The following is a 27,072-nucleotide window of genomic DNA, read 5'->3' as shown; positions in this document are numbered from 1 at the left end:
CTAGGACCAGCAGACTCAAGGCTGGACTGCCAGCTTCTAGGGTTCCTCTGCCTGCTCTTGTCATCCCTGTCTCACAAACTTTGGCTATGTAGTGTAGTGGTTCAAGGATACGAAACTTGGGCTTCAGCAAGCTAGGAGGATGTCTGTAACTGAAACTCCTTACAAGTGGAGGTTTTGAGCAGGCTGCTGTGGGGTCTTAGTGCTCTTGGTACTAATAGGATCCTTGATTATGGGTATTCCACTTGCCTCTTGGTAGTTTACATATTACATCAAAATTTATTCTATGGAATCCAGGAGCTGACTAATGGAAGTGTTCTACCTGATGAATAAACAGTGATTTCTGTCTTTGCCTGGGGCCTGCCTGTCTTTGTCTGGGGCCTAAATTGCTTTTTGTTAAAGCTTAAACCAACATCTGGTCGTCATATCCAATGATGATGACACTTTATCTAATTTGACTTCTCTGTAACATTGGAGCTACTGACCACGCCTTCATTTACGAATCACTCCTTTTCATTTTGTGTTATCACTTGACTCTGAGGCTCAGGTGTACCTAGTCCAACATTCAGGAATTTTGTCGAGTTCTCAGATTTGCTTTCTTTTCTAGTCTCTGGTTCTGCCCTTGACTCTCCCAAATTGTACTTCAAACAGAAAACTCTCAGTTTTCAGGCCAGTTTTCCCAGCAGCTTCTTGGATTTGTTCACTTAGATGTTCTCTTGGGAATCTTGAATTTAACAATTCCCAAACCAAACTCATGTTTTCTTCAAACTTTCTCTTCTTTACCTTATCATCTCTGGTCCCAAATTACTTCTCATGTAGTCCCATTATCATCAAATGTGGATGGCTCCCTCCATTTTTTTTTTATTTTAATCTCCAGCCTGGACTTCTCTAAGCTCATAAGAGATAGTATTAATGTGTCCAAAAGAGAACACTTGATTTTACCCTTCAAAACTCTCTTCCCCAAATCTGAATTACAACGGTCCCAATCCTCCCCTTTACACAGGTCAAAACCTAGACTCACCTTTAATTTTTCTCTTTCCATTACATACAACTTAACAATTAAGTCCTATCATTACACTTTCCACTTGGAATCATCATAGTCCTTTACCTAGCCTGTCACAATGGATGTCTGATTTCTTCTTTCTCTTCTTTCTACTCTACATTCTATTCTATCTATAGACACCAGAGGGATCTCTTTAACATATTACTCTCATCATGTAATTTCTTGAACCTTCCAAAGTTCTGCATCACATTCAAGACAAAATACAAAAATCTGCACCTCACCTACTCTGATCCTTAAGTGTTAGTCTGCGTTTTTCTCTTACTGTTCCCTCCTCTTCTTATTTTACCACAACCACGATGGACTTTGCTTGCCCCCTAAGATGACTGTCTGGTTCCTGCCTCAAGATTTTTTTTTTTCCCTCTGCCTGAAACACTTAGCCTCCACCTCCTGGTTCATTATGTATCTGATTTTCTTACTTCATTTTGCTCTCTGTTCAACTTATTCAGAGAGGCTGTTCATGACACCATATCCAAAAATATTTCAAGTAACTCACCAAACCTCACTATAGTCCCTCACCTTTATTCACTTTTCTTTATAGCAGTTATACCTATCTGGAATTATATGATGTGTTTGTTTAATATCTAGAATTACTTTATGTGTTTATTTTTTCTTATCATCCTCCAAATATAATTGAAATTATGTAAGGGCTGAGATTCTGTTTTGTTCACCACTTTATGATGAACAAAGTTTAGAGCAGTTCCTGGTACGCAGCACATTCTCAATACTTGCTAGATATACTTGGCTAATAATATCAGGGTATTGAAATATAATCCAAGTCCTTATATAACTCATATAACTTTCGCTTGATCTTCAATGGGGATATATATATATATATATATATATATATATATATATATATATATATACACATATACACACACACATATATATAATATATTATGTATTAGTTTGAAAACATTTTATAATAGCATCTAATATCTCAATAGCATCTAATATCTAATTAAATATGTTTAATTTTAGGACAAGGACAAATTAAGCATGTCTAACATTTTAAGGCTGGGAAGTAGTATTTGTTCCATTTGACAGGAAGACAGAGATAATGAAAGTATTACAGAAGAATTTATTTGGTACAAAAGAGTGAGTATTGGATGTGTTGAGGTTGAGATGATGCCAGATATGAAGATGGTACTATCCAGTTATCATTTGAAGACTAACAACTAGAGCTTAAGGAAGAATACTTCAGAATTGAAAGTGCACTGATGGTTGGGTTCTCCAAAGAAAAGAACACAAGGAGAAAAGAGCCAAGGACCATGGACTGATCTTAGAGAATACCTTACAACTAGGAGACAGGAAGTGGCCCCAAGGAGCCCTAAACCCTGTACCTTTGTGCCTGTTATCTCTTGCTGGCATGCCTTCCCCTACCTAAGCAACACAAACACTCCTACTTATCTTTCTTTTCAATGCTACCTCCTCTATTAATTACTTTAGTAGATCACTGAGAGTTGAAACTGATAACTGATTCTCCCTATTCCAACAGGAATATATTTTTTTTCAGCCAAAGAGTAATGGAGGATATAATGAGGCACAATACAAAGAGCATGACGAGTAGCCTGGTGGTCATGGGTTTAAATCAGCTCAATCATAGGCTAAGTGTACAATCTTGGAAGAATTATTTCATCTCTGAGTCTCAGTTTCTACAACTATGAAAACTGGTATATCTTTACTTTGCAAGGTTGTTGTATAAATTAAATGACATATAATAGCACAGAGCACACTGAAGGAGCTCGGTAAATATTTGTTCTCTTCTTCTTGTGTGTATGTATGTGTTGGGGGAAATTGGGAGGAATGCTAGAGAAATGGGTGGCCAAATGACTCAACAAAGGTGGAAAACTTCTTTTAGACAAGAAGCTAGAGAAAAGGATATTCCTATCTTTCTATTGTTTATTTCTTCTTTGACAATTCCATCTTTACCAAGGGAATGGAGTTTGAGGGAAGAGAAAGAATCATTAACTCACAGAATTATGCCTAAGGCATACTTTCTTCATATGAAATGTTATTTTCTGAAAGAGATAGGCCTTGCATGCCCCACATGTGGTGTAGCTAGTTCACTTCCAAGCAGGGCTAATGCAAATAAAAGGAATATTTCTGGAAACAGAATTTTGAAAAAAAAATGCTTAGTTTACCCCACCACCCAGACAATTTATGTCAATTAATTGAAAATATTTTAATCAAATTCACATAGTAACAAATGAGATCACTAACATCACATGCAGATTAAAATTCACTGTAATCACAGCATTCAAGAATATCAATTCATTATACAAAGGGAATGTTTTAGATGCAATTCATCAAAATCATCCAGACATAGTCTTTTATAGTTCCACAAATATACTTCAATTATTGCAGAGCCAAACCATTTAATTAATCATTTCAAAGCATTTCTCTTCCCCCAAATTAAATACCTGAAACAGATCCTTCATAATACTACAGTCCACCGGATCTAAATCTTCTTAGCTTTTACCTCTACATATACCCAGTGAGAGACAGAGATATATTTAAATGGTATATTATCAGGCAGTGGCAAGTTGACTTATTCTCCTGGGAAATGAACTGCTACTGAGTGCTGACTCACCATTAGGGGAAGAAATAGGTCCTCACCAGAGGCTAGAGAAATGAATGTTTGCTGGTCACTCACTCACTTATTTATTAGAGAACTTTTAATTTTCTTTTAAGTTTATTTATTTATTTTGTTAGAGAGCATGAGCAGGGGAGGGACAGAGAGAGGGAGAAGAGAACCCCAAGCAGGCTCTGCACTGTCGGCACAGAGCTTGATGTGGGGTTCGATCCCATGAACCGTGAGACCATGATCTGAGCCAAAATCAAGAGTTGGACACTTAACTGACTGAGCCACCCAGGTGCCCCAGAGAACCTTTAAAAATAGTCAGTTGCTGATTATGGGGACAGAGAAAGCAATGCCTACAAGAAATTTACAGTCTAGCCGGGAGAAAAGCATACAAATATAATACAACTTAAGGAGTACTACATGAAGGGACCCAGCAAGTCCAATGGAAATGCAATTTATAAAAGAGATGTAATATTTGGGTTAGTAATTGGAGGGTAAGAAGGTATTTTATAGGTAAAAGGGAGATAAATACTGGTATTAGAAGAGGCAGAAAAAATAGAAAATACATAGGCAGAACATAACAAAGAAATAGCTGAGGCATGGTATGTTTGGGGAATTATATGCAGTTTGGTACTGCTGGGATATGTAATTATGTGTTTGGAGGACCACTGGTGGAAGGGACATTGGGGGATTGGTGCAGTAAGTTGGTGCTTAGACCTCAAGGTTAAATCTTGAAGGGCCAGGTCTTTAAGGGCTTTGTGAGTCATGTAAAAGAGTTTTAAGATTTTTATATTTTAAGACTTGTATACCTACTATTTTCAGGTTGTGTCATGTGATCAACTTTGCAATTTAGGAAGATGGCTCTGGCAGCAGTTGGGACAGGTTGGTGTATCAATAATAGAGATTTATAATATTATGTCAGTACAGACAATAGGTTATGGAGTTCTGATCCATGGAAATATTGGTGAGAATGTAAAAGATAAAATAACATAAGCAGAGACTATGATTGATCGGCTGTGAAGTCTTATTAAGGAAAGTGAAGAGTCAAGATTGACACCGGTTTGGGCAACTAGGTTGAAGGTGTAGCTTTTATCCAGAGAGGAAATGTAAAAATAAGAAGAGCCTTCAATGACAATGTCTAGAGAAGTGGTGATGAGGTTATTATTTAATTTCTTGGATGAAATTAATATTTCATCTGATGTCCTGTCTTATACATTATAATTACCCAAGATGTCAAAAACACTGAATTCTAAAAATTGACCAAAATATTTGCATGAAATAGGTGCTTAAGAAATAGCTGGTAAATTTCAACCACACCTGACCACTTATTAAAAGATACCTTCCACTGTCTCACATGATTTTATATTGACAACTTTAGAAATAGTCTTTATTTGAAGAAAGAAAATAAAAATAAATCATTAAAAATTATAACTGGTAAAAATGTAACCATGTACTTAGTCTGAATCTGCTTTTAGGAAACATATCCCATTCACTGTATTAATTTAATTCAAGTAAGTGCTATCTGTATTATGTAGATATTTCAGCCAAAAAAAAATTGAATGTCCTGGGGCACCTGGGTGGCTCAGTCTGTGAAGTATATGACTCTTGATTTTGGCGTAGGTCATGATCTCACAGTTCGTGAGATGGAGCCCCACACGGGGCTCTGTGCTGACAGTGTGGAGCCTGCTTGGGATTCTCTCTCTTCTCTCTCTCTCTGTCCTTCCTCCACCTTTGCCCTCTCTCTCTCTCAAAATAAATAAATAAACTTAAGAAAAACTGAAATGTCCTTGTGCATTCTTGTTTAGATGATCAAACTGTATTGAGTTTGGATCTCAACTAGATCATAACTCAGCAGAGTACACCAGACAGTGGCTTTAAGTCTCACAGAAAGAGCAAGTACTAAAGGAAAGTGTTCACAAAAGAAAATGGGGCAATGGATAATCATTTCATTTGTCAAGGGTGGTAAACAGGAGGGTATCAGACCTAAATCAAAATAGAGTGAAGGTCACACTTTTACAAATGTCATTTTTCAATCCTGACCTTTCATTGACTCCTACAAACTCTTTACAGCAATTTCAAATATAGTATTAGTGTTTATAATTTCTGGTAGTTAAGGTTGTGGACTCTAAAAACAAACTCCTGGGATTAGAATTCAAGGTCCAACCTTTTTCAGATATCTATCCGTGGGCAATTTGCTTTACCTTGCTGTGCCTCAGTTCTCTCATTTATCAAATGAGGATCCTAATGTTACCTACCTCTTGGGGTTGTCTTAGGATCTGAATAGGATCTGAAGAATGTTTATGAGGCACTGATAATAGTCCCTGCCACATCATAAATGCTTGGGAACAGCTATCAGTGTCAAACTCATCATTCTGATATCCTCTTTCCACATCCTATACTCCACCTTGTCTTCTATAGTTTCTGTCTGTGTAAACTTTTGGCTGGAGTGCCTAAAAGCTTGATTTTAAGTCCAGTAGTAGTAGTGACTGCCGCACCCCGTTCTTGGGGTCCTTTTCATCTGCCTCCCACTGGCAGACCCCAACCCCGTCTTACTTGCACTGAGCACACTCAGGTACAAAATACTACAGACTCTGACTCATTAACTTGTACTGAAGTAAAACGCTAGCTGCCCCTTCCTCATGCTTTGTTGCCCTCCAGAAATGGTGTGACTAAGCATGTGACAGGGCAGATTTGCTTCTCCTTCGGAAGGTAAAGCTTTAGAGAAAGCCTTACATTTTACGGCTAAAGTTCTTAACTGCATTAGCACTGTTCAAACACTGGTTTAGCCACTCATCACTTTGGATAAGTGTCTTCATCTCTCTAAACTTTGGTGTCTTTATTGGTATAATGGACATAAGAAGCCTTCTGAGCAGGGTGGGTGTAAGAAAAGTATTGGGCTAACAAAATAAAAAGACAAACTACTGAATAGGGGAAGATATTTGCAAAGGACATATCCAGTAAGGGGTTAGTATACAAAATATATGAACAATTTATATAACACCAAAAAAACCCCAAATAATCCAGTTAAAAATGGGCAGAAGCTATGAACAGACATTTCTCCAAAGATGACATCCAGATGGCCAACAGACTAATGAAAAGATGCTCAACAACACTAATCATCACAGAAATACAAATCAAAACCACAATGAGATATCACCTCACACCTATAAGAATGGGTAATAATCAAAATCACAAGAAATAACAAATGTTGGGAGGAGGTGGAGAAAAAGGAACCCTCATGCACTGTTGGTGGGAATGCAAACTGGTGCAGCCACTGTGGAAGACAGTATGGAGGTTTCTCAAAAAAAATTAAAAATAGAATTACCATATGATCCAGTGATTCCACTACTGTGTATTTACCCAAAGAATATGAAAATACTAATTGAAAAAGATACATGTACCCTTATGTTTATTGCATCATTATTTATAATAGCCATGATATGGAAACAGTCCAAGTGTCCATGGATAGATGAATGGATAAAGAAGAGGTGGTATATGGGTGCCTGGATGGCTCAGTCAGTTAAGCAGCCAACTCCTGGTTTCAGGTTGGGTCATGATCTCAAGGTTCATGAATTTGAGCCCCACATCAGGCTCTGTACTGACAGTGGGGGGCCTGCTTGGGATTCTCTCTGTCTCTCTCTCTCTCTCTCTCTCTCTCCCTCTCTCTCTGCCCATCTGTACTCTCTCTCTCTCTCTCTCTCTCTCTCAAAATAAATAGATTAAAAAAAACTTAAAAAGGAGAGATGGCATATATATATACAATGGAATATTCAGTCACATTTGCAACAACATGGATGGATCTAAAAGGCATAATGCTAAGTGAAATAAGTCAGAGAAAGGCAAATACCATATGATTTCAGTCATATGTAGAATTTAAGAAACAAAACAAAGAAAAAAGAGGCAAATAAACAAGAAACCCCAGACCCTTAACTATATAGAGAGCAAAGGGATGGTTACCAGAGGTGGGTGGGGGGATGGGTGAAATAGGTGAAGAGGATGACAGTATCCTTATCATGATGAGTACTGAATATTATATGGAATTGTTGAATCACTATATCGTACCCCTGAAAATAATAGAGCACTGTATATTGATTATACTGGAATTAAAATTAAAAAAATGAATTGCATTAAATAAATAGTATGCATGGGCACTGTTGCATTCCCAATAAATCAAAGATCTTGATAAAAGTTGGTTTGATTCCAGAAGAACAAACACTGGAAGCATGATCAACTGAATTTGAAAGGCATTTCTGGTGGCAAAGTGTGTGGCAGGAAAATATTTAGGTGAGGCACCTCTACAGTATATGACAATAACATACATGTTTTTAAAAATCTAGCATCAGTATTCTAGGAAGCAATGCTGATTTTTTTTTTTCAGCTTTTATATGTCACACCATTTTTATAGGTATGGGAATGTGTCATCAATGATGACTAGAAAACCAACAAGTTTGTGTTAGGAGTATTCTTCAGTCAGTACATCTGGGAATCAGCACATCTGCTGTTAGCACTGCTCCTACAAAAGTTTGCCTCCAGCTGCTTGCATCAAGCTCTCTGTACAAGCCCACAGTGGCAGTCCTCTATCGTTGCACAAGCCAGGCGAAATGCTCTCTCCCTCTGGAGCTGCCCAGAGAACCCAGCCTGCCACCTACTGGCCAGAAGAGGGACCAGTCCCCTGTTGCTCCCGGTGGGCCTGAGGGCTGTGGGGGCAAGGAAAAGAAGAAAGAAGGGGAGAGTCTGTAAACAGTTGACACATAGAGCCTGGTTCTTCACTGGCACCACTGAGGATTGGTTAGAAATGCCCTGGAGTTAAAGGCTGTCTGCTCCTGTCAGCTCTCGACTTGCTCTCTGTCTGGCACTTTTCTCCCTGGAGATGCAGTCTCAAAGCAGTGTCTGCACTGTGAATACAATTAAATGAAAGCCTCTGGAAATGTCCAAGGGGAAATTAGATAACATGTGCTTTGATGCAGGGATTTGGAGTTTGAAGGTGAAAAAGATAGGCAAGACATCAGAAGTCTGCATCTGTTTAGCTCCAGTTCAGCACATTAGCATTCTGCTAATGTGTCTTTGTAAGTTCCTCTCTGAAGTCAATTTGCTCAGTTTTTCTCAAGTATCATCAAAAATTTCAAACATCTTTTAGATTAAAAGAAGTCCTAAAGTTAGACTTCTCATATGAGTGGATGCTGAAATCAATTTTTCCTTATATTTTTATCGGTTAACCAATGAAAGGGAAAAGTGCTTGCTGGTCCATTTGGGCTAGAACATTTGGTTCTCATTTTGCTGTCCTGGCAGGCACTAGCTCTGTGCATGGAGGAGACATTGTGTACTTCTGCCCCAGTCCATTCTCCAGCAATGGGCTGCACACTTGGCTGTACCCTGTGGCTGGATAGTCCCTGAGAGAAGCATCCACTCTTCACTCTGAACTCGAATTCCCTCTTATTTCCCTCAGATGCTCCTACTGTGCCTTTTTCCCTCAATGTCATAATGTGTCTCCCTGAGTCAGAACCCACTCTCTGGTGTGCCTGACTCCCACCAATGGGTCAAGTGGGTACTGCTCTCTTCAGCTTCTGACCAAGTCATCGGTGGGGGTCAGAGTGAAATGACCAGGACATCACACAGATGGTCAACGTAGGGCAGTGGGGACCTCTTCTCCTTTGGGGATCATAAGTACGAGGGATCAGTAGAGCTCCATCTCCTTTTTACCTCCTGTATGACCACAGTAGCAATTTACTGAGCTTCTGCCCAGAGCCACCCTAGGGATAAATAAGAAATTGTTCTTGCCCTCAGTGATTTCTGCTAGAATGTGTACATGTGTGTGTATGTGTGATACATATGACCAGAGTAAAACCTTGTGGAATGTCATGGAACCTCACCAGAGTTTTGTGTAGAGAAGACCAGTATCTCCTCTCTCTCTGTCGGAGCCAAGATATCTTTTAAGGAGTGTTATGGTTAGAATAGTATCACTTAGTTGAGCTGCAGATCTTACAGAGTATCATCTTTAAATCTCTTTCTGGCTCTGATACCCCTGCTTTCCTCTTATAGCAACCCTTGTGGTTACCTTAGTTCCACCTGAATAATCCAGGATAATCTCGTCTCAAGATCTTTAACATAATCACATCCATAAAGTCCATTCTGTCATGTAAGGTAACATATTCACACATTCCAGGGAATGGAATGTCACCATGTTTGAGGGTTATTGGTCTGCCTCCTACAGAGGACATCCATAGAGGACATCCATGTTGATATTACACTGCTCCATTACCTTCCTTGTTGTACCCATTCCATTTAAAATTGAAGAAGGTGGCTCCACCGGTTTGCTTTTGCTTTTCTTTTTATGGCAATATTATATGGTGATCAAACACTGAAATACTAGTCAATGTATATTCCAAGGCCTTTCCCCACACCCTCCATTAGTTAACCATGCCCTCCCATTTGGCACTGATGCACTTGTTTGTTTGGACCTGAGTGTAGAGGAATGGCAGCTGATCTCCTGATTGGACATTGGCTCCACTGAGGCAAAAATGTATGCCCTTCAGTCATATGGGAAGAAGGTGGGAGGACATTCTAGAGTCTTCTCTGAGACTGCTGTAGAATTTATGAGCAGAGAGTGGAAATTATGCTTAATAACCCAACCAATAGCAAGCCTCTTGCAATAGCAGTGTTAGTTTCTTATGCCCACGTGGGCAGGCAATGCCCTAGAGTTTGAGTCCACACAGCAAAAATCCTAATATGGGGCAAACAGGAAGGAGGAACAATTACCCACTTGATATATCCTTTTGAAAGCTTGTCAGCCAAATTACTGTGGAAGAAGCCAGGGTGTTTAGACTTGGGTTTGAATCCCACCTGCATCCCTTAAGAGCTGTACAATTGTGGACAAATCACTTAACCTCACTGCACTTAAAGTTTTCTCACTTTTAAAACAGAGAATAATAATAACATTATCTAACTCACATGGTTGTTGTTAGCTGAAAATATCTAAGTCTGTGGTTCTCAATCTGTGATTCCCTATGTCACCAGCACATTCATTCATCAATGTTAATCATTATTACCTGGGAGCTTGTTACAAATGCAAACTCTCTGGCCCCACCCAAGACATACTGCCTCAGAAACTCTGGGGTTGGAGAGCTTTATTCTATAAGACACTGATGTGTAATACACATGGTAAAGTGTCTCACACAGGACTAGTAGTTCCTTAACAAATGTTGATTATAATTATCTTTATCTTCTCCGGGAGATTCATTAAGTTTACCAAACTTTGTTTTTCAGTTATTGTTTGTTTTGGAAGAGCAAGGTCAGTGACAGATCTATGTTTGTTTACCAAGTCACGGTCTTTCTTTCTTTTTTTTTTTTCCCAACTAAAAAAGCCACATGAATAACAAATTAGAGAAAACAGTGTCATTAGTTTGCATTTTGGCCATGTCATTTTAACTCCGCAGAGAGAGAGTCACGTTCTCTGGCAGCTCCTGCTATCCTGAGTGTGCAGTCGTGAAGCCTGAGAACAAGACCAGGCAGCGAGCCTGTCAGTTGTTTTATTTGTTTTGCTTTGTTGTTGTTGTTTTGTTTTTTTTGGTTTTTTTTGGCTAAATGTAAGTGAACATGAGCACACACTTGCCTTAGCAAACAGAGCTTCATATCATGTTATGTATAAAATTTACCATAGTGATTCATCATGTAGTTTCTAAACATTAAGTAAAATAGATTCATCTGGGCCAAATTAAAAGTCAAAATATTTTTTTATGAAGAAATATAAATTCACTGCGAAAACCACAAGGGGAATGAGAAAAATGGCTAACACAAATCACCTTCAAACTCTGAGGAAAGCCTGACTTCTGAAAAAGCACTAACACAAACTTTGTAACCTACTGCCTAATAATATAATGGAAATTTAGAGAATTGTGGGCTCCCAGGATGTAGCAATGATTTACTAGTAATTCAGGCCAGATTCCCAAAGTCAGATATTTCCATTCCAGTAAATTTCCTGAAGAATGATGTCATGGAACCTCATATTATGTCACCAGAGCTGTATATTGGGTGGACATGAACTGAGATGACCCCATGATTAGGAAAAAGGAAACTCACATCACATGAACCTGGACTATGGGAGAGATGCTGTATTATGGGCACAATGATCACAGGATCACAGGATCATTGTGTGCATAATACAGAGCGTGATGAGTATTATCATCCTCATTGTCCAGAGGCTCTGAGAATTAAGTGCTTTGTCTAAAGTTCCAGTTTGTAAATGGCAGAGCCAGGATTGGAATCCATATCTTTGCTGTCAAGGCTCACTTCCTATACCACAGTACTTATGCCAAGTTATAACATGAGAGACACTGACAGGCTACCTGTTGCATGATGTCGCCTTGACTGATCTGCCTGTATGCCAAAAAAAAAAAAAAAAAAAAAAAAAGTCACCTCTAGGGTCATTTCTCTGGGAGTAAAAATTAGAATCAAAATGTTAATATTTTATTTGGCAGAAATATATTCACAGTGACTTTATTTATCAAGAACAATGACAAAGTGGATTATACATGGTTGGGAAAATGAATCCATCAAAAAAACAATATTAAAATAAAAAAGGGCTATAGAAACATATAGATCTGGGTTTGAATCCCAAATTTACTACTTATTAACTGTGCACTAAATAAAGCTTGCTTAACTTCTTCATGCCTCAGTTATTTTTTTTTCTTATATGTGGATGGGGATAACACTTTCTGTTATAAAATATTGTGTGAAGATCCTGTGAGATCATGTATTTGTACTTAGCACAGTCTCTGTAATAAAGTAGTTGCTCAATAAGTGTTTACTGCATAAAGGATGAAGCAGGTCACTAATGATCATTACTGTAAAAGCACAAATGAATTTGTTGTCTAGTGGAGAGGAAGGGTGAGGACACGTAAGTTTTGGTTGGCGATAGCTGGGGAGGCATCACGTTGGTGTTGAGAAGTGGCCATGAGTATGAGGAATTTGGATGGTAAACAGAAAAGGCTGTTGAAAGGAAGTTGAGACAGCCGGAAGGTGGCCAGCTCACAGCCCTCTGATCAGGCTAAGCCCCTTCCCTACAAGCCTCTCCAATCCATTTCCTGCCACCTGACCACACACACTTTATATGCTGTAATTCCCTGACCACATCATGATGGGTCATCCATCTGGGCTGTTGTTCATCTGTTCCCCCAAACTGTGTACCCCATGATTTTCACCTGGTTCACTTAATCTTTCATTCTTTGGGATTCAGTGCAAGCATCACCCTTCCAGGAAGCCTTCCGCAAACCTGCAGATTGGGCAAAGTGCCCTTTTGAGCCTGACTTCCGTGAATATAGTCTCCTTTACTACTTCATACATTCCCAAAATTAGTGATTTGGTTATGGTTTGGTCTTTCTCACTACTCCATGAGCTGCTCCTAAGGGCAGGGTTTGTGTCTTAATCTTTATATTCCTAGAATTCAGTGATGTACTTAGTGTACAGTGTTTAAACACTAATTGGAATTAAAATGGACTGGGGTCAGGGTGGAAACATTAGGATTCCATGCCTATTTTGTGAGATTTTATTTGAGATTAGGCATACCAAAAAAACAAACAAAAAATTATACAGGAAATTAGTAAATCCTCAAAATTCCTAGTTATAATAAGATGGTAATATTAATGAGTATAATAAATACTATAAATAGTAAAAACAAATCAGTCAGATTTTTCTCTCACAAAATCTATACAGATAGTTAAAAATCACCACTAGGGGCGCCTGGGTGACTCAGTCAGTTAAGTGTGCAACTCTTGGTTTCGGCTCAGGTCACCATCTCATGGTTTCGTGAATCCAAGCCCTGCTTCAGGCTCTGCAGTGTCAGCATGCAGCCTGCTTGGGATTCTCTCTCCTTCTCTCCCTGACCATCCCCAATTCACACTGTCTCTCTCTCTCTCTCAAATAAATAAATAAATAAACTTAAAAAAAACACCACTAAATAGAAAAGATGTCAGGCAGCCATTAAAGTTGATAAAATACAAGTCAGATCAGGCTCAGCTGGAAGCATGACCATGTCAAGAAAATACAGCACCATAAAGTTCCACAGGAGCAGTTTTCAGGGAAACTCTTGGGGGGAAGTCACATTTCACACCTATTCAATTCCAGTTTTTCTCAGTTCAGGTTGTAAAAAATGAAGAGCTGGAATGGAGAACCATTATTTAATGGTTACCTTTGTGGGCCCTGAAGCCATTCTGTCTTTATTCCAGGCCTGCCTCCTCCATGTACTCTATGGATTTGAGCAAGAGAATTAGCCTCTGCTTACCTCAGTTGCCTCATCTGTAAGATGAGGATTGTTTTGAGTAATAAAAGAATTAATACATATAAGGGTTTAGAGCAGTACGTAGCTCATCACAAGTGCTCAATGAATATAATTATTCACTATCTTCAGCCCTTCTTTATGTTCTCTGTCAAATGCCAGTGTAGTTCAAATGTCATTATTCATATATCCATCCATTTATCCATTTATTCTACAAATATTTTTGAGTGCTGTGTGCCTGGCACTGTGCTGGTTACTAATGGCACAGAAAATAAAAAAGACATGGACCCTCTGCTTAGTAAGTTCACAGTATAGTGTGTGTGTGTGTGTGTGTGTGTGTGTGTGTGTGTGTGTGTACAAGGGAGTCTTACAATTAAACATGTAATTATAACACAGGATGATGAATGTTGTAGAGGAGAAGCACACAACTCATTTAGATCATGAAGAGTGGGATCTAATGTAGTCTCAGAGGGTCAGGACAGGCTTTCCAGTAAAAGCGGTATCAAAGATGAGTGTGAGTTAGCTGAGTGAGACTTGAGGGTGATGGGACAGGTGTGTTTTATAATGAATTAGCTGTGTTGGTATAGGCCTGAAAGCAAGAAAACTGAATAGGTCAGAATGGAAATCCAAGCAGGGAGTGACTAGGTGCAAGGCTGGCCCAGGGGTGGGGGAGGAGGGAGCGGTCATACCACAAGGGGCCTTTCCTGCCACCACATAAGGAAGTTTGGCTCTATCCTTTCCCAGCTGGTGAACCCCTGAGGACATCTAAGCAGGGATAAAACATTTACTTAAGTTTGTTTATTTATTTATTTGTTTTGAGAGAGACAAAGACAGCGCAAGTGGGGGAAGGCAGAGAGAGAGAGGGAGACACAGAATCCCAAGCAGGCTCTGCACTGTCAGTGTTGAGCCTGACGCAGGGCTTGAACCCACCAAATGGTGAGCTCATGACTTGAGCAGAAACCAAGAGTTGGATGCTTAACCAAGGGAGCCACCCAGGCACCCCAGGGAGAAAGCATTTAAATAGTATCTATTGTTTGAACTGGTTCCTTTGGGAGGTTTTTCTAATTCTTGACATGTAGAATTTGCTGCTTCTGTCTCTGGGTCCCTTGGTTCTCCCATGGACTCCTATCACAGCACTATAGCACTTTATGGAACTTAACCTGTTTGCAGGTTTGGGAGGCTGAGAGCTCCTCAAAGACTGTTTTTTACTTATCTTTGTATCCCCAGAATCTAGAATAGTGCTTGGCACAGAGCTGGCACTCAATGGAAGCTTGATTGAAAACAAAAAGGTTGCTTTTAGCAAAAACTATTTTTTCTTATATTTTTAGAACAAAGCATTATCAGATAAAATCTGGGCAATCAAGTCCACAGTGAGTGGTTCTGCTCCCTGTAATGGCAGTGTGAGCCCTGAAAGCTGTTCTCTACCAGATTCAGAATCCATCACTGAGCACTCCTATGTCAGGCACTAGGCTAGGCACTGAGGAAGTTATAAATACTCTTAAAACAGCATTAGATAGTTGTGAAAATATTGTATATATATACAAGACAACCCCCAACTCTCCATGGCCTACCAGTGCCTGACAGTGCTCACTTCTGTTTGTGAATGAATAATAAACAAAAAAGGTTTGACGAATGTGTGCTAAATGTTCTGAGAGTCCAGATGAGGAGAAATCTGTGAGATAGTTTAATCTGATAGGCTGGGACCTGGATGATAAAAAACCCCTAGTAAGATGGAAGGAAAGAGCAGATGATTCTAAAGAGAAAGGATCACACGAAAATCACTTCATACAGACTAATAATTCCTTAATGAAATCTAAACAATTGGAAATCATCAGATCTTGGATAATAGTCCAGGTATACTGGAATTCACCCAAGAGAACTAATTTTCCAGGCACATTATGATTTGGACGATACATGTGAAAGGGTAGCAGTTGCTTTAGCAGACAGTCTAACTGGGTTCTCGTGACAATCTTAATGAAAGCAGAGTTAATTAGTTAATTAAAACAAAAGTGGCAAATGATAGTTTCTAAAACTAAGGTGGAGGCAATGCTAATGTTTCTGCCACCTTAGTAGAATCCCCAGAGAGGGTTTTACCTTCTGAGAAAATTTATGATTTAGAGCTACAGGCCTCTGCTGTTAATGAAACCATGAGATGCCCGCTGTTAATGAAACCATGAGATGCCCACTGCATCTTAGAAACTCAGCCCCACGACCCTGGAAATTCTGAATCTTGGAGAGCCAGAAGTTTAGACTCATCAAATTCAATGCTTTATTTAGGTCAGAACTGGTTTTGTGTTCATTTGTCAATTTGCAGCTGAAGTGAAGGCCTTAAATGGAAGCATGGCATTATCCGCTTGACAGTGATTTGATGCTGCACCATGTCGTGCTGGAGAATTAGTGTCTAGAACCAAAATGTTAATCACAGGGACCTCTATACATTGATGGCATAAATAGTACGTTTCTATATAAAAAAAAGAAATCTATAGTGACTCACTCCCGTTTAAATAAAAATCTCCCTTTGCTATTTCAGTGAATTGAATGACTGACTCTTGGGTGCTTTTCTTTTTGGTACTCTAGGGTGAGCCTATTTAACTTCCCAGAAAACTGCTACATCTGTTAGAATTAGCTCTGTTTTTCCCTTAGGTGCTCAGAGAACAAAAGTGATTCTCTTTCCATGCCCAGAGGTGGAAATTGGCTCTTTCTGGTCCCCCTCTCACTGAAGATATGAATTACTCTTTGGTCCCCTAGAAACGTGTCTTCCCTTCGGCTCTGATGATATTTTCCATAGTGAGTCCCCTTTGTGCTACCGGTTCTCTGGAATGTTAAGAGATTACTTGAAAAAAAATAGTCTTGTGTTCAACCAGCTTGGGAAGTGATGGAAAAGAATTAACAAATGAATGGTTTCTATGCTGCAGAACTTCTCAGTGTTTATCCCTAAGTCACAAGGTTCTAAAAGAATAGAGTTTTTTCAAACTTGTTTGACCAAATAATTTTTGTTTTTCGTGGAACAATTTGTGAGACTAGCTTTCTGAAGAATACATTCTGGGGAATGCTGAGTTCTAACGCCAACAAGCTAAGGCTTGAGTTAAGATGGCTGTATAACTAACTATTTACAAGACTGTGGGCAAGTATTCTAACCATGCTGGACCCCAAGTTCCACATTTGAAAAATGGGAAAGATTATTGCTTCTCCTTTCAATATTTTGTGACCACTAGACAATTCTACTGCCATTACTACTGCCACTACTACTGCTAGGTACTACCACTTTCCATGGTAGACACTATTCATGGGCTTATCCCACAAGCACTTGACTTGCTTCTCTTTCTCCATTTCCCTCCTCCCTCTCCATTTCCATTACAGAGGGTGTAAAAGCTCAATGTAAGCTTTTTTTCTACTCTCTTGCAGCCAGGGGTAGCTACATGAGACAGTTTGGCCAATGAGACATAAAGGCAGTTGTTATGGGATTCTGAGAAGACTGTTGTTTTCCCTAATAAAAGGATGCAATGCATGGAACTGTTGTGGAACCATTAGTAAAAGGCTTGGGGAACAGCAGAGATGTCGGCTCTGACACCACTGAGAGCATTGGAGGAACACCAGGAGCTGTCTGTCTACGTATTCTTATAACGTGAGGAAAGCAAAACCCATACAAATCCTGTAAGTCTCTCAAAATCAGGCTTTCTCTTACTTGCAGCTGAACACATTTCTAAAAAGTTTACCACTTATTGAATGCTTTTAACGCACTAATAGCTAAGCATTTAACACTCATCACTTCATTTACTCTCACAACAGGGATCGTTATCTACCATTTTACAGCTAAGGAGACAGACTGGCATACCTTGTTCAAATTCACACAGCTAGATTTCATTCCAGGTGTGGCTCCAAAGCCAGAACTATAAACTAGCTTTCCATATTTGCATCTACTCTCCTACATCTACTGCTCCAAGAGTGTGTCCTAACTTTTGGAAACACAGTCACTAATTTCGGGAGGTATTATTTTCACTCTAGAGTATGAAATTAGTGCCATCTTCAAAATGGAGCCCTAGCTTTCTGCCATCAGATATGGAAGGGATATGCATAAGCCTTTTCAAACAGGGCCCAGACCCACTCTGGGTTTCTAGGAGCCCACTTCTCCATGTAACAGATGTAAGAAAGCAGAACCAGGCTGGGTCCTGCATAGCAGCTGCTTTTCCCCAGAGACCTACAGTCAGAGAGTTAAGTTAACTACTTAAGCCCACCATAGATCCCAATAGATAGGTTTATTGGCATATTACAGAATTCAAGTCTGAGAAGCCCAACTAATGAAAGTAATTTAGAATAAAATGTGAAAATACTAGAAGCTCTGAGTTCACTTGTTTCCCCATTATTTAAGCCCTAGAGGTAGATAATGTTATACATACTGGCCTTTATAAAATAAAAGGGAAGATAAATGCATACATAACCAGTTATGTCTTATAATGTGATAAATACTATATTAAGATTCTAAACATCTTGGTGTTGGATAACAGAGATGAAATACTGCATATGAGAGCTCATGGGAAACACAGAGGAAAATCATTTTAGTTTGGATCTAATTTATTTTTTAGGGTTATAGCTTAAAAGAAGGGGACAGTTAGGGGATTGTGTGATGCAAGGGTATTATAGTTTTTTCTGGCCTTTCTTCTATCAAAAGCAGGTTCCAGTCTGAGTGTGCTGGTTAAGGGCAAAAAAGAAGTCACTATATAATCAGACTATAGCCTGTCTCAGCTGTAATCATACAGACCAGCATTTGACAAGACTGCGTGCAGAAAACCCAACAATTGCCAAAGGTCCCTCCTTATTCTCTTTGATGTTTTCGTACTCAAATAATGCTGAATGCAAAATCCAATCATCAAGGACTACATGGCCATGTAATGAGCACAAGTTAAAATACTGCCACAAATCTCGAGAATTTCTGTTTTCTATTGGCACTATTAGTGAATTTTGTTATTTATGTTGCCCCTTATTTACTGAAGTATAAAGAAAATAGTTGAAAATGTAACCTAATGTTACTAGACATATGTTAGAATTATAGCAATGCATCAGATCAGTGGATGGGATTAATGACCTGATTCTTGAGCAGAAACTGAGGACCACAGGAGTGCAGGAGATATTTATAATACAGATCACAGTAGACTTAATGTTATAAAAGGTGCTGGAACCACCAGGGGATAGTAGTACAGGGGATGCATTACTACCTTGCCAAATTTATTTGCTCACTAAATATACCAAAGATTATTTAGTGTCTTCTATGTGTCAAGCACCCTTCTTGGGACTTCCAGGCACTGGAGGCACAGCAGTGACAAGATAGAGAAGGCTCTCACTCCCAAGGAGCTTATTCTGCTTAAATTAGGATGAACGGTATCCTCTACAATCTGGCAAGGAACTAGACCATGTAAAAATGGAGATACTCTGGAAGCTCAGGCTGTGTAATTAATGTGTCTATAGATCTATACTGCCTTTTATGATGCTCTCTTCGTTATTAGGATCATCTTGTTTGCATACCTGACACAGAAGTTTTCAGGTGTGGAAGAAGACTGACAATTGTTAATGTAGTTAAAAATAATAGCAAACAAACACTTAAGAAGTGCTTCCTGCATGGTATACACTTTACATGTATTTACTTGTTTAGTCTCACAACCACTGTGTGAAGTCTGTATTTCATTATCTTCATTCATCAGAGAAGGAAATTAAGGCGTAGAGAGGTTAACTGATTTGCCTATGGTCCCACAGCTGGTAGGCGATGCTGCCAATGTTCTTCAATCCCAGAGCTGCCTAGCTCTGTACTCTGATATGTTCATTGAAATATCTACTGTGTACCTGGCCTTTACACATATATTATTTCTTTCACTCTTTTACAATCCTCTGAGGTAGATGATATGATCTTAACGTGGCAGATGAAGAAACTAAGCCTCAGACAGAAGAAATGGCAGTGCCAGTATTCAGACTCAGGAGAAACTGGCTACAAAACCATGTTCTTCACCACTGCTCCACACTGTCTAAGGGAGCCTGCCCTAGTGAGTTTTTGGGGTGCTTAGGCACAAGCTCACAATTCTATCCCTCTGGCAACCTGTTTTTTTTTTTACCTATCAGGATGCCTTGGAAGGCACAGGATGCCTTGGAAGGTGCCTTGGAAGGTACCTTGAACAATGTACATATTGCTTGAAGAAAGAGTTTAAACAAAGGCTGGTAAAATTGAAGTTTGAAAAATACATTTTCTCGGGGCGCCAGGGTGGCTCAGGTGATTAAGTGTCCGACTTCAGCTCACATCATGATCTCACGGTTCGTGAGTTCGAACCCCGCATCGGGCTCTGTGCTGACAACTTAGAGCCTGGAGCCTGCTTCAGATTCTGTGTCTCCTCTCTCTGTCCCTCCTCCATTCACACTCTGTCTCTCTCTCTCTCAAAAATAAATAAATGTTAAAAAATAAAAAAAAATATATAATACATTTTCTTAGACAAAATAAAAGGCTGATCTTGCAGAAGTTTCAGAAAAAGAATATTTTAGGGAGGGAGGAGTTAAGAAAGCAGATGGAAAATATTCTGGCAAGTTAAATATATGAAGGGCCTTCTGTGGACAGACCATGATATTGTCACAATTTATTGAAGTAGGAGAAGACACTGTTGTTTTCCCCAAGATTTACAATTTAGTTAAATACCTTGAACAATGTACATGGAAAGCAATGAGAGGCATACAAGAATTAGGAAAAAAAAAATAAAAGAGGCAAGGATAGAAGTTAATGCAAATGAATTAAGCTATGTGATTAAGTATTCTGAGTGCTTTTCAATCCTCAGAAGACATGGTATCTTTATCATCACCATTATTCAGGCTTTGAAGAATTAGGGCTGATGGAAAGGTGGGACTTTCCATGCAGGCTAAATGATAGTATAAGAGAACTGTTCAAGCAATAATATTTAGCTATTTATCTTCCACTTGTAAGTGGTTTGTCTTCCACTTATTTATCTAGATTTTAGGAAAATTGTCAAATCTCTGTAGAGTGAGCAGATAATGTTCTGACTAGTTCTTCTGACTGATATGTCCTTCTTAAATGGAGGAAGTCCTTATTCCCAGTAACACCCTATGTAGCCTTTTTAATACCTCCAAATTTGTTCCCAAGCCACTGATCTCTTTGCCCCCATACTGGGAAGTTATTAGTTGAACTAATTTCATATCAGCTGTGCACAGAGGCCACTGTCTCCCCTTCCTCAGAGAAGCAGGGAAGGAGCAAGTGATTACTAGCCAGGCTTACCACTGGTGTGAATCTGAGCAGCTCTATGGGATGATAGGTTACACTTTCAGTTCTTAAGAGTCTGTCATACTTAAACAGACTTTAAGGAACCACACTTCTCTGGGACAACATGGAATATAGTAATCTATGCTGCTAGTATTCTCCAGATGTTTATTAAAGATACAGGTCTTAATTGGATAAAAAAAAAAAAGATGATCTCATTGCCTTTTGAAGTGCTATAGGCGTCATTTATCACTTAGAGAAGTGCCTCACATGGGGGTAAATCATTGGCTGTTGGCTTATTTGCAGATAAGAGGTGACCAATAACTACTACCTGGGATACTGAGCATGAAGGATGGGGTGGGACTGTGGGCCACAATGGGAAACTGGCTAGTTGTTTAGGAAGATTATATGCAAAGTCCCTTTGTTTTGACCCTTTCAGATTCTTAGACATTTCCCTAAGAGTTCAAATTGCCCATTAAGAACTAAAATATAAATTCTACATTCACATGCCTCTATGGGATGAACAGTCAAGGACTCTGCTGAGCTTGGAAAAGGTTCAGGCACATAACGCAGTCAGGTGTGTGAGGTTCTTGGCACTCTGTGCTCAGCATTGATCTTTGTTAACAATAAATTCTCTACTGTGTTCTGGGAACTAGAATTTGGTCCACTATGTTCCTCTGTACCCTCCGGACCTGGAGATCCTTTCCTTGGCTTAATGACTTAACCGTGCTCTCCCTGTCCCTTTGGACCTCACTTCTCTTTTGCCGAAACTCTGCTTTTGTTCTTTATCTCAACTTCTCTGTTTCTGGCTTTGGCATAAGTAACTGGCTCTACATCCAATTAACCCCATGAAAACCATTCAATGAGAAGGCCAAGGCCCCTTTCCCAGCACCCTGCCTCCCACAGTTTTCATTCACTCAGATATTTTACACTTAAAAGACTCAGGAAGCAAATGTCACTGCTTCAGCTACAGGGACCAGTGCCCCACACCTCCCCCCCACAACCTTTACCTTAGGGTTTCCCCAGAGGAGCCCCTCCTCTTCCACAGGTTGACTAGGCTGCTGGACCTGCTGGCTGCTGAGGATGACTTGCCATCCCCCACATGCATGCGCACCACGGTAGATGTGGTGAAGGCGCTGCGCACGTTTCTCTCCGGTTTGGCCAGGATGATGTACACTTTTGGCACAAACATGCAGCCCAGTGCCACTGTGGCACTGAGGCTGACTGAAAAACACATGGTGATGATTTTGTAGTTGCTGCCAAAGTAGATTGGCACAAAGGCCAGCCATATGATGCAGGTGGTGTACATGGTGAAGGCGATGTACTTGGCCTCATTGAAGTTAGCTGGAACGTTTCTGGTCTTGAAAGCATAGAAGGTACAGCTCAAAATCAGCAAACCATTGTATCCAAGAGGAGTGACAACTCCTAGGTTGGTGGTATTACAAATCAGGTAGACTTCACGAATGCTTGGGTAGTCGTGCATTATATCAGGAGGCTCCATTATAAAGAGGGCAACGATGATGCCCAACTGAATGCATATGAGGATGAAAGCAATCACTAGCTGGGCACAGGCACTCATGAACCTGGGCTTTTTGGTACAGATCTTCTTCTTGCTGCCAGCCAGGATCCTTGCAATACGATTGGTCTTGGTTACGAGGGCTGAGTAGCTCATGGCTGGAGAAAGACCAATACCAATTCTCTGAAGGTAGCAATAAATCTGTTTGGGCTTTGCAATGAGGCAGAAGGTACATAAGTAACCCAGGCAGATGCCAGCAAGGATAATGTAGCAGAGTTCCCTGCTGGAGGACTTGACTACTGGAGTATCACGGTAAATGATGAAGACTGCAGTAACAAATAGGGTGGCCAGCAGGCCGAGGCAGGCAAACACAACAGCAGCAATGGGTTCAGGGTCACCCCAGCGAAGATACTGTACTGGGATCAGATCACAACCTGCAGAGACACAGACACATATTGGAAAAAAAAAGGAACAAACATTTACTTGGGTCACTTGTGCCTAAGTTACAAGCAGCTGCCAATGACCCACTTTGACTACAATCTGCCCTTCTAATCTCAGTCTCCTATAGTACTCATTTCTTCATATATTCATTCATAAAATATTTATCTTTATAGTATTAAACACAGACTCTGGGATAGGAGCTGTTCTCGGTTCTGAAAACAAAATGGTGAAGAACATGTTCTTTGCTCTCATAAAAAATAATTGGGGAGGGAGTGCTTCTAAATAATTACTTACAACTGTGATAAAGGCCATTAAGAAGCACAGCATGGTTCCTGACACTGTGTAAGCAATAAAAGCCTCCTTCAACAGGAATTAGCAAATGGAAGTGTTGGTTTGGCTGAGTTTGGGGATTCAGTAGGTTTGGCACACAGAGATTAATTGTAAGGAAAGAGCTAGGGGGCATTGGAGGCACAAAAAGAGGCCACCTACCAAGTGTAATGGGTGGCCTAGATAAGGCTGGGAGGTAGGCAGTAAGGGATCTTGCAGTGCAGAGAGTCCTAGAGTAATAGGAAGTCATGGAAGGGATCTATGTACAGGAGAGGAATGGCATGGTCAGACCTGTTTTAAATATTCCTTTGGTTGCTGTGTGGATTTGGAATGAGATAAAAGTGTGGACAGATTTGAAAATTATTTGAGGCAATATAGAGAGTTTAAATGGATGTGGAGCTACATGAGAGGTTAAGACATCAAGGATGGTGATCATTGGATCCATCTATGCTGTCCTTGAATCCACTGTATAGAACAGTTAGGATTTTCAGAAAACTCTATGGTTCCAGTGTTATCAAGAGAAGACACTTTAAAAGAAAAGAGGGAGGCAGGAGAGGAAAAATGACCCCAGAGACAAAAAATTGGCCTGTGTGGGAAGTGCCAATACTCCTAAAATTATTTTCGACTCATGGCTTGCAGGTTTTTATATCACTTCATTACACATCAGAAAAAAGTGACAAAACTTGGCATCATTTAGGTTATGCACCTTCTTTTCACATTTCTTTATTTAGGACTGTGGTCCTCAAACTGGGCTACACACTAGAATCACCTGGAGACATTTTTTAAAAATACTGTGACCTGGGTCTCAGTGTTAAGTTTCTAATTTAATTGGTCTGAGTATCAGGAATTTTAAAAGACACTTTAAGTGCTTCTAAATGTGCAGCCAAAGATGAGAACCACTGCTTTAGCCACATTTCTGTGTGTGTGTGTGTGTGTGTGTGTGTGTGTGTGTGTGAAGTAGCATGTGTTACATTTAATAGAAACATAAAAATAAAGAAACTATCTTGAGCGAGTAGGAACGGAATTAAACAATCTGGAGCATTGGATATTTGAGGAATATTTTACTACTTGCCAACAAATATCCATTCTCCCCTTTATTCTCAGCAACATATCTCCAGTTTCAGTTGGGGGTAGTAAAGGGTGCAGCTAAAACACTACATTTTCCAGCAACCTTTGTAGTCTGATGTGCTATGTGATGGTGTTTTACCCAGAGAGATGTAAGCTGGGAACTCCTTAAAGGAACGTGACTCATCTTGGAGAGTACCCTTTTTGCCCTTTCTGGCTTTCTCCTTCTCCTGCCTGGAATATAAACATGGTGGCTAGAGCTCCAGCAGTTACCTTGGAATATAAGGTAACTAAGGACAGAAAATGTGTTCTGAGTTTTGGAAGAGAAAAAAATAGAGGGAGCCTGAATTCCTGTTAACTATGGAACCCCTGACTAGATCTAGACTATGTATATCACATTTATCTTGTTTAAACTACTTTTTCCCCCTGATATATGCAGCCAACCCAAATCCTAATTGATATAGGTGTAAGATTTTTCTATTAAATTCCCATTACCCATGATCAAGGGTGTTGTAGTAAGTGGTTTTGAATACTAATGGTTACTAGGAGGTACGAGAGAGATGACAATAAGTACTGGTAGTAAAGAAGCATTTGGTTCTTTCAAAATACGCCTAAAAGCAGCTCTTGTAAAAAGGAAACATTCTCTGTCCCTTATTTCTGCCTTGCCTGTCTCTTTCTCCAAGATCTCAGATTTCAAACAGTACCATTAATATTATTGTTAAATTCATTATGGGGTTTATTTATTTTTAATTTTTTTAATCTTTATTTATTTTTTGAGAGAGAGAGAGAGAGAGAGAGCAAGCGCTTGAGCAGGGGAGGGGCAGAGAGAGAGGGAGGCACAGAATCCGAAGCAGGCTCCAGGCTCTGAGCTGACAGCACAGAGTCCAATGCAGGGCTCAAGCTCACAGACAGTGAGATCATGACCTGAGCCAAAGTCGGAGGCTTAACGGACTGAGCCACCCAGGCATCCCAATTCATTATGGGTTTAATAGAATCTGTGAGTTAGCATAGAATTTTCAGCACAATTTACAAAATTGTTTCTATGGAAAAATGCATTCTTATTTTAAAAACTTGATTAATATTGAAACAAAGTGCTTTTAACTTAAAAAATGTAGATGGCCTAGACTAAATATAATTATTTTGCATAATGTCATTAATTATAAATAAACACATATCTCATTGCTAATGAACATACCTGAATCCTTATTTTTAGGCATCTATGTTTACATATACTGATTATATGTTGGGATTCAATATTTGAGGCTTTAGTATACAATGGGGTTTAGTTTCATACTTATATAGATTTGTTCCTTGCAGAGACTATTTTACAACAGAAAAATAGGTATTAATCACTCCTCCCCTTATTTTTCCATAATTGTTTGTTTAGAACACATATATTACAATGAAATTTATTATCTACTATAGTTAATTCTAAAGGGTCCTGTTTCTCCTCCTAGGTCATGAGCTATTAATGTCCACAGTAACTTACTGGTATAGGAAGCATATTATGTGGTATGTGAAGTGGGAATCCTTTCATTAGCTAAAGATAATGAACTGAAAAAAAAATGTATAAATATTTATTACTTTTTTCTGCTGCTCTGCTAAATCTTAATTGCTTTTGTATAGATATAATTAGCACCGTAATTCTAAATGTTCTCCCGTGACAGCATTCACCACTATTTTTATATCAAACATATTCTTGAACTCTTCCTATGTAACCCATTAACATCATGTCTGAAACTAAAGAAAACCCCATCAGATACATACATAGGAAGAAATGTACATAAGGCATGCCTCTAATGTGGTGTGAATATTTTCACAAATTTACAAGAATTTATACATTCAAATGCATGTTTTTTTTTCATTTAATGTGAACCACTCAGAAGACTTTATGTTTAGTTTAATGATGCTGCCATTGCACAAAATACTTTTGTAACTATTCTCTCAGAATAGAAAATTGGATTCTGATTAGAGTGTTATAATCACTGAATCTTATAATTGGATAAGTTCTTAGAGTTTCCAAAAACGGATGTGCATCTCAATCACTTGCAGAGTCTACAAAAATACAACTCAAGGGCCTAACTTAGGGGATTTTTAATCAGTACATTTGGGATAAGACAAAGGAATCTTATTTTGAATAAGCAAGCTCAATGATTATACAACTGATCGTTGGTCCTTGGTTGGCAGCCCAACCATAGACTATTAATGCAGTGTGTGATTTCTCATCCAGTGTGTGAATGTCTTACATGATAATTCTAAGATGTGATCACCCTAACCCTACCTATGACTTTCCATAAACTATATTGTCTCAGGGCCAGGATAAGGGGTGGAGGAAGATAGATTAGGAAAAACCATAGGTCAGGATGATAGGTGGAGGTTGGAGGTGAATAAACTGGTTAGAAGGATATCACAAGAGGAAAGTCATGGGATATAGGGCAAAAACTAAGTCATTGTACTCAAGGAAACACTGGGCTGGTAAAGACATTTTAGACCTAGCATTGAAAAAGATTATGAGGCAGACAGAAGAGTCAGGAGAGAGGCTTTTAACCAAGTTGACAGCAAT

At 39.3% G+C, this 27,072-nt stretch overlaps 1 protein-coding gene across 3 annotated transcripts in view; it reads right to left on the bottom strand.

The window, feature by feature from the left end:
* The window catches only part of GRM5 (glutamate metabotropic receptor 5), a 512,152-nt gene that overhangs the window by 30,148 nt on the left and 454,932 nt on the right, over positions 1-27,072 (bottom strand). For all 3 annotated transcript variants that reach the window (XM_042906834.1, XM_042906835.1, XM_042906836.1), the window contains exon 7: positions 22,171-23,110. In XM_042906834.1, the coding sequence (XP_042762768.1) occupies positions 22,171-23,110 (940 nt within the window). The remainder of the gene's footprint in view (positions 1-22,170; positions 23,111-27,072) is intronic.

Source organism: Panthera leo, chromosome D1, assembly GCF_018350215.1.
Source record: "Panthera leo isolate Ple1 chromosome D1, P.leo_Ple1_pat1.1, whole genome shotgun sequence".
Taxonomy (NCBI): Eukaryota; Metazoa; Chordata; class Mammalia; order Carnivora; family Felidae; genus Panthera; species Panthera leo.
The sequence above is the reverse complement of the archived record's forward strand: the minus strand, read 5'-3'. Positions and strand labels throughout refer to the sequence as shown.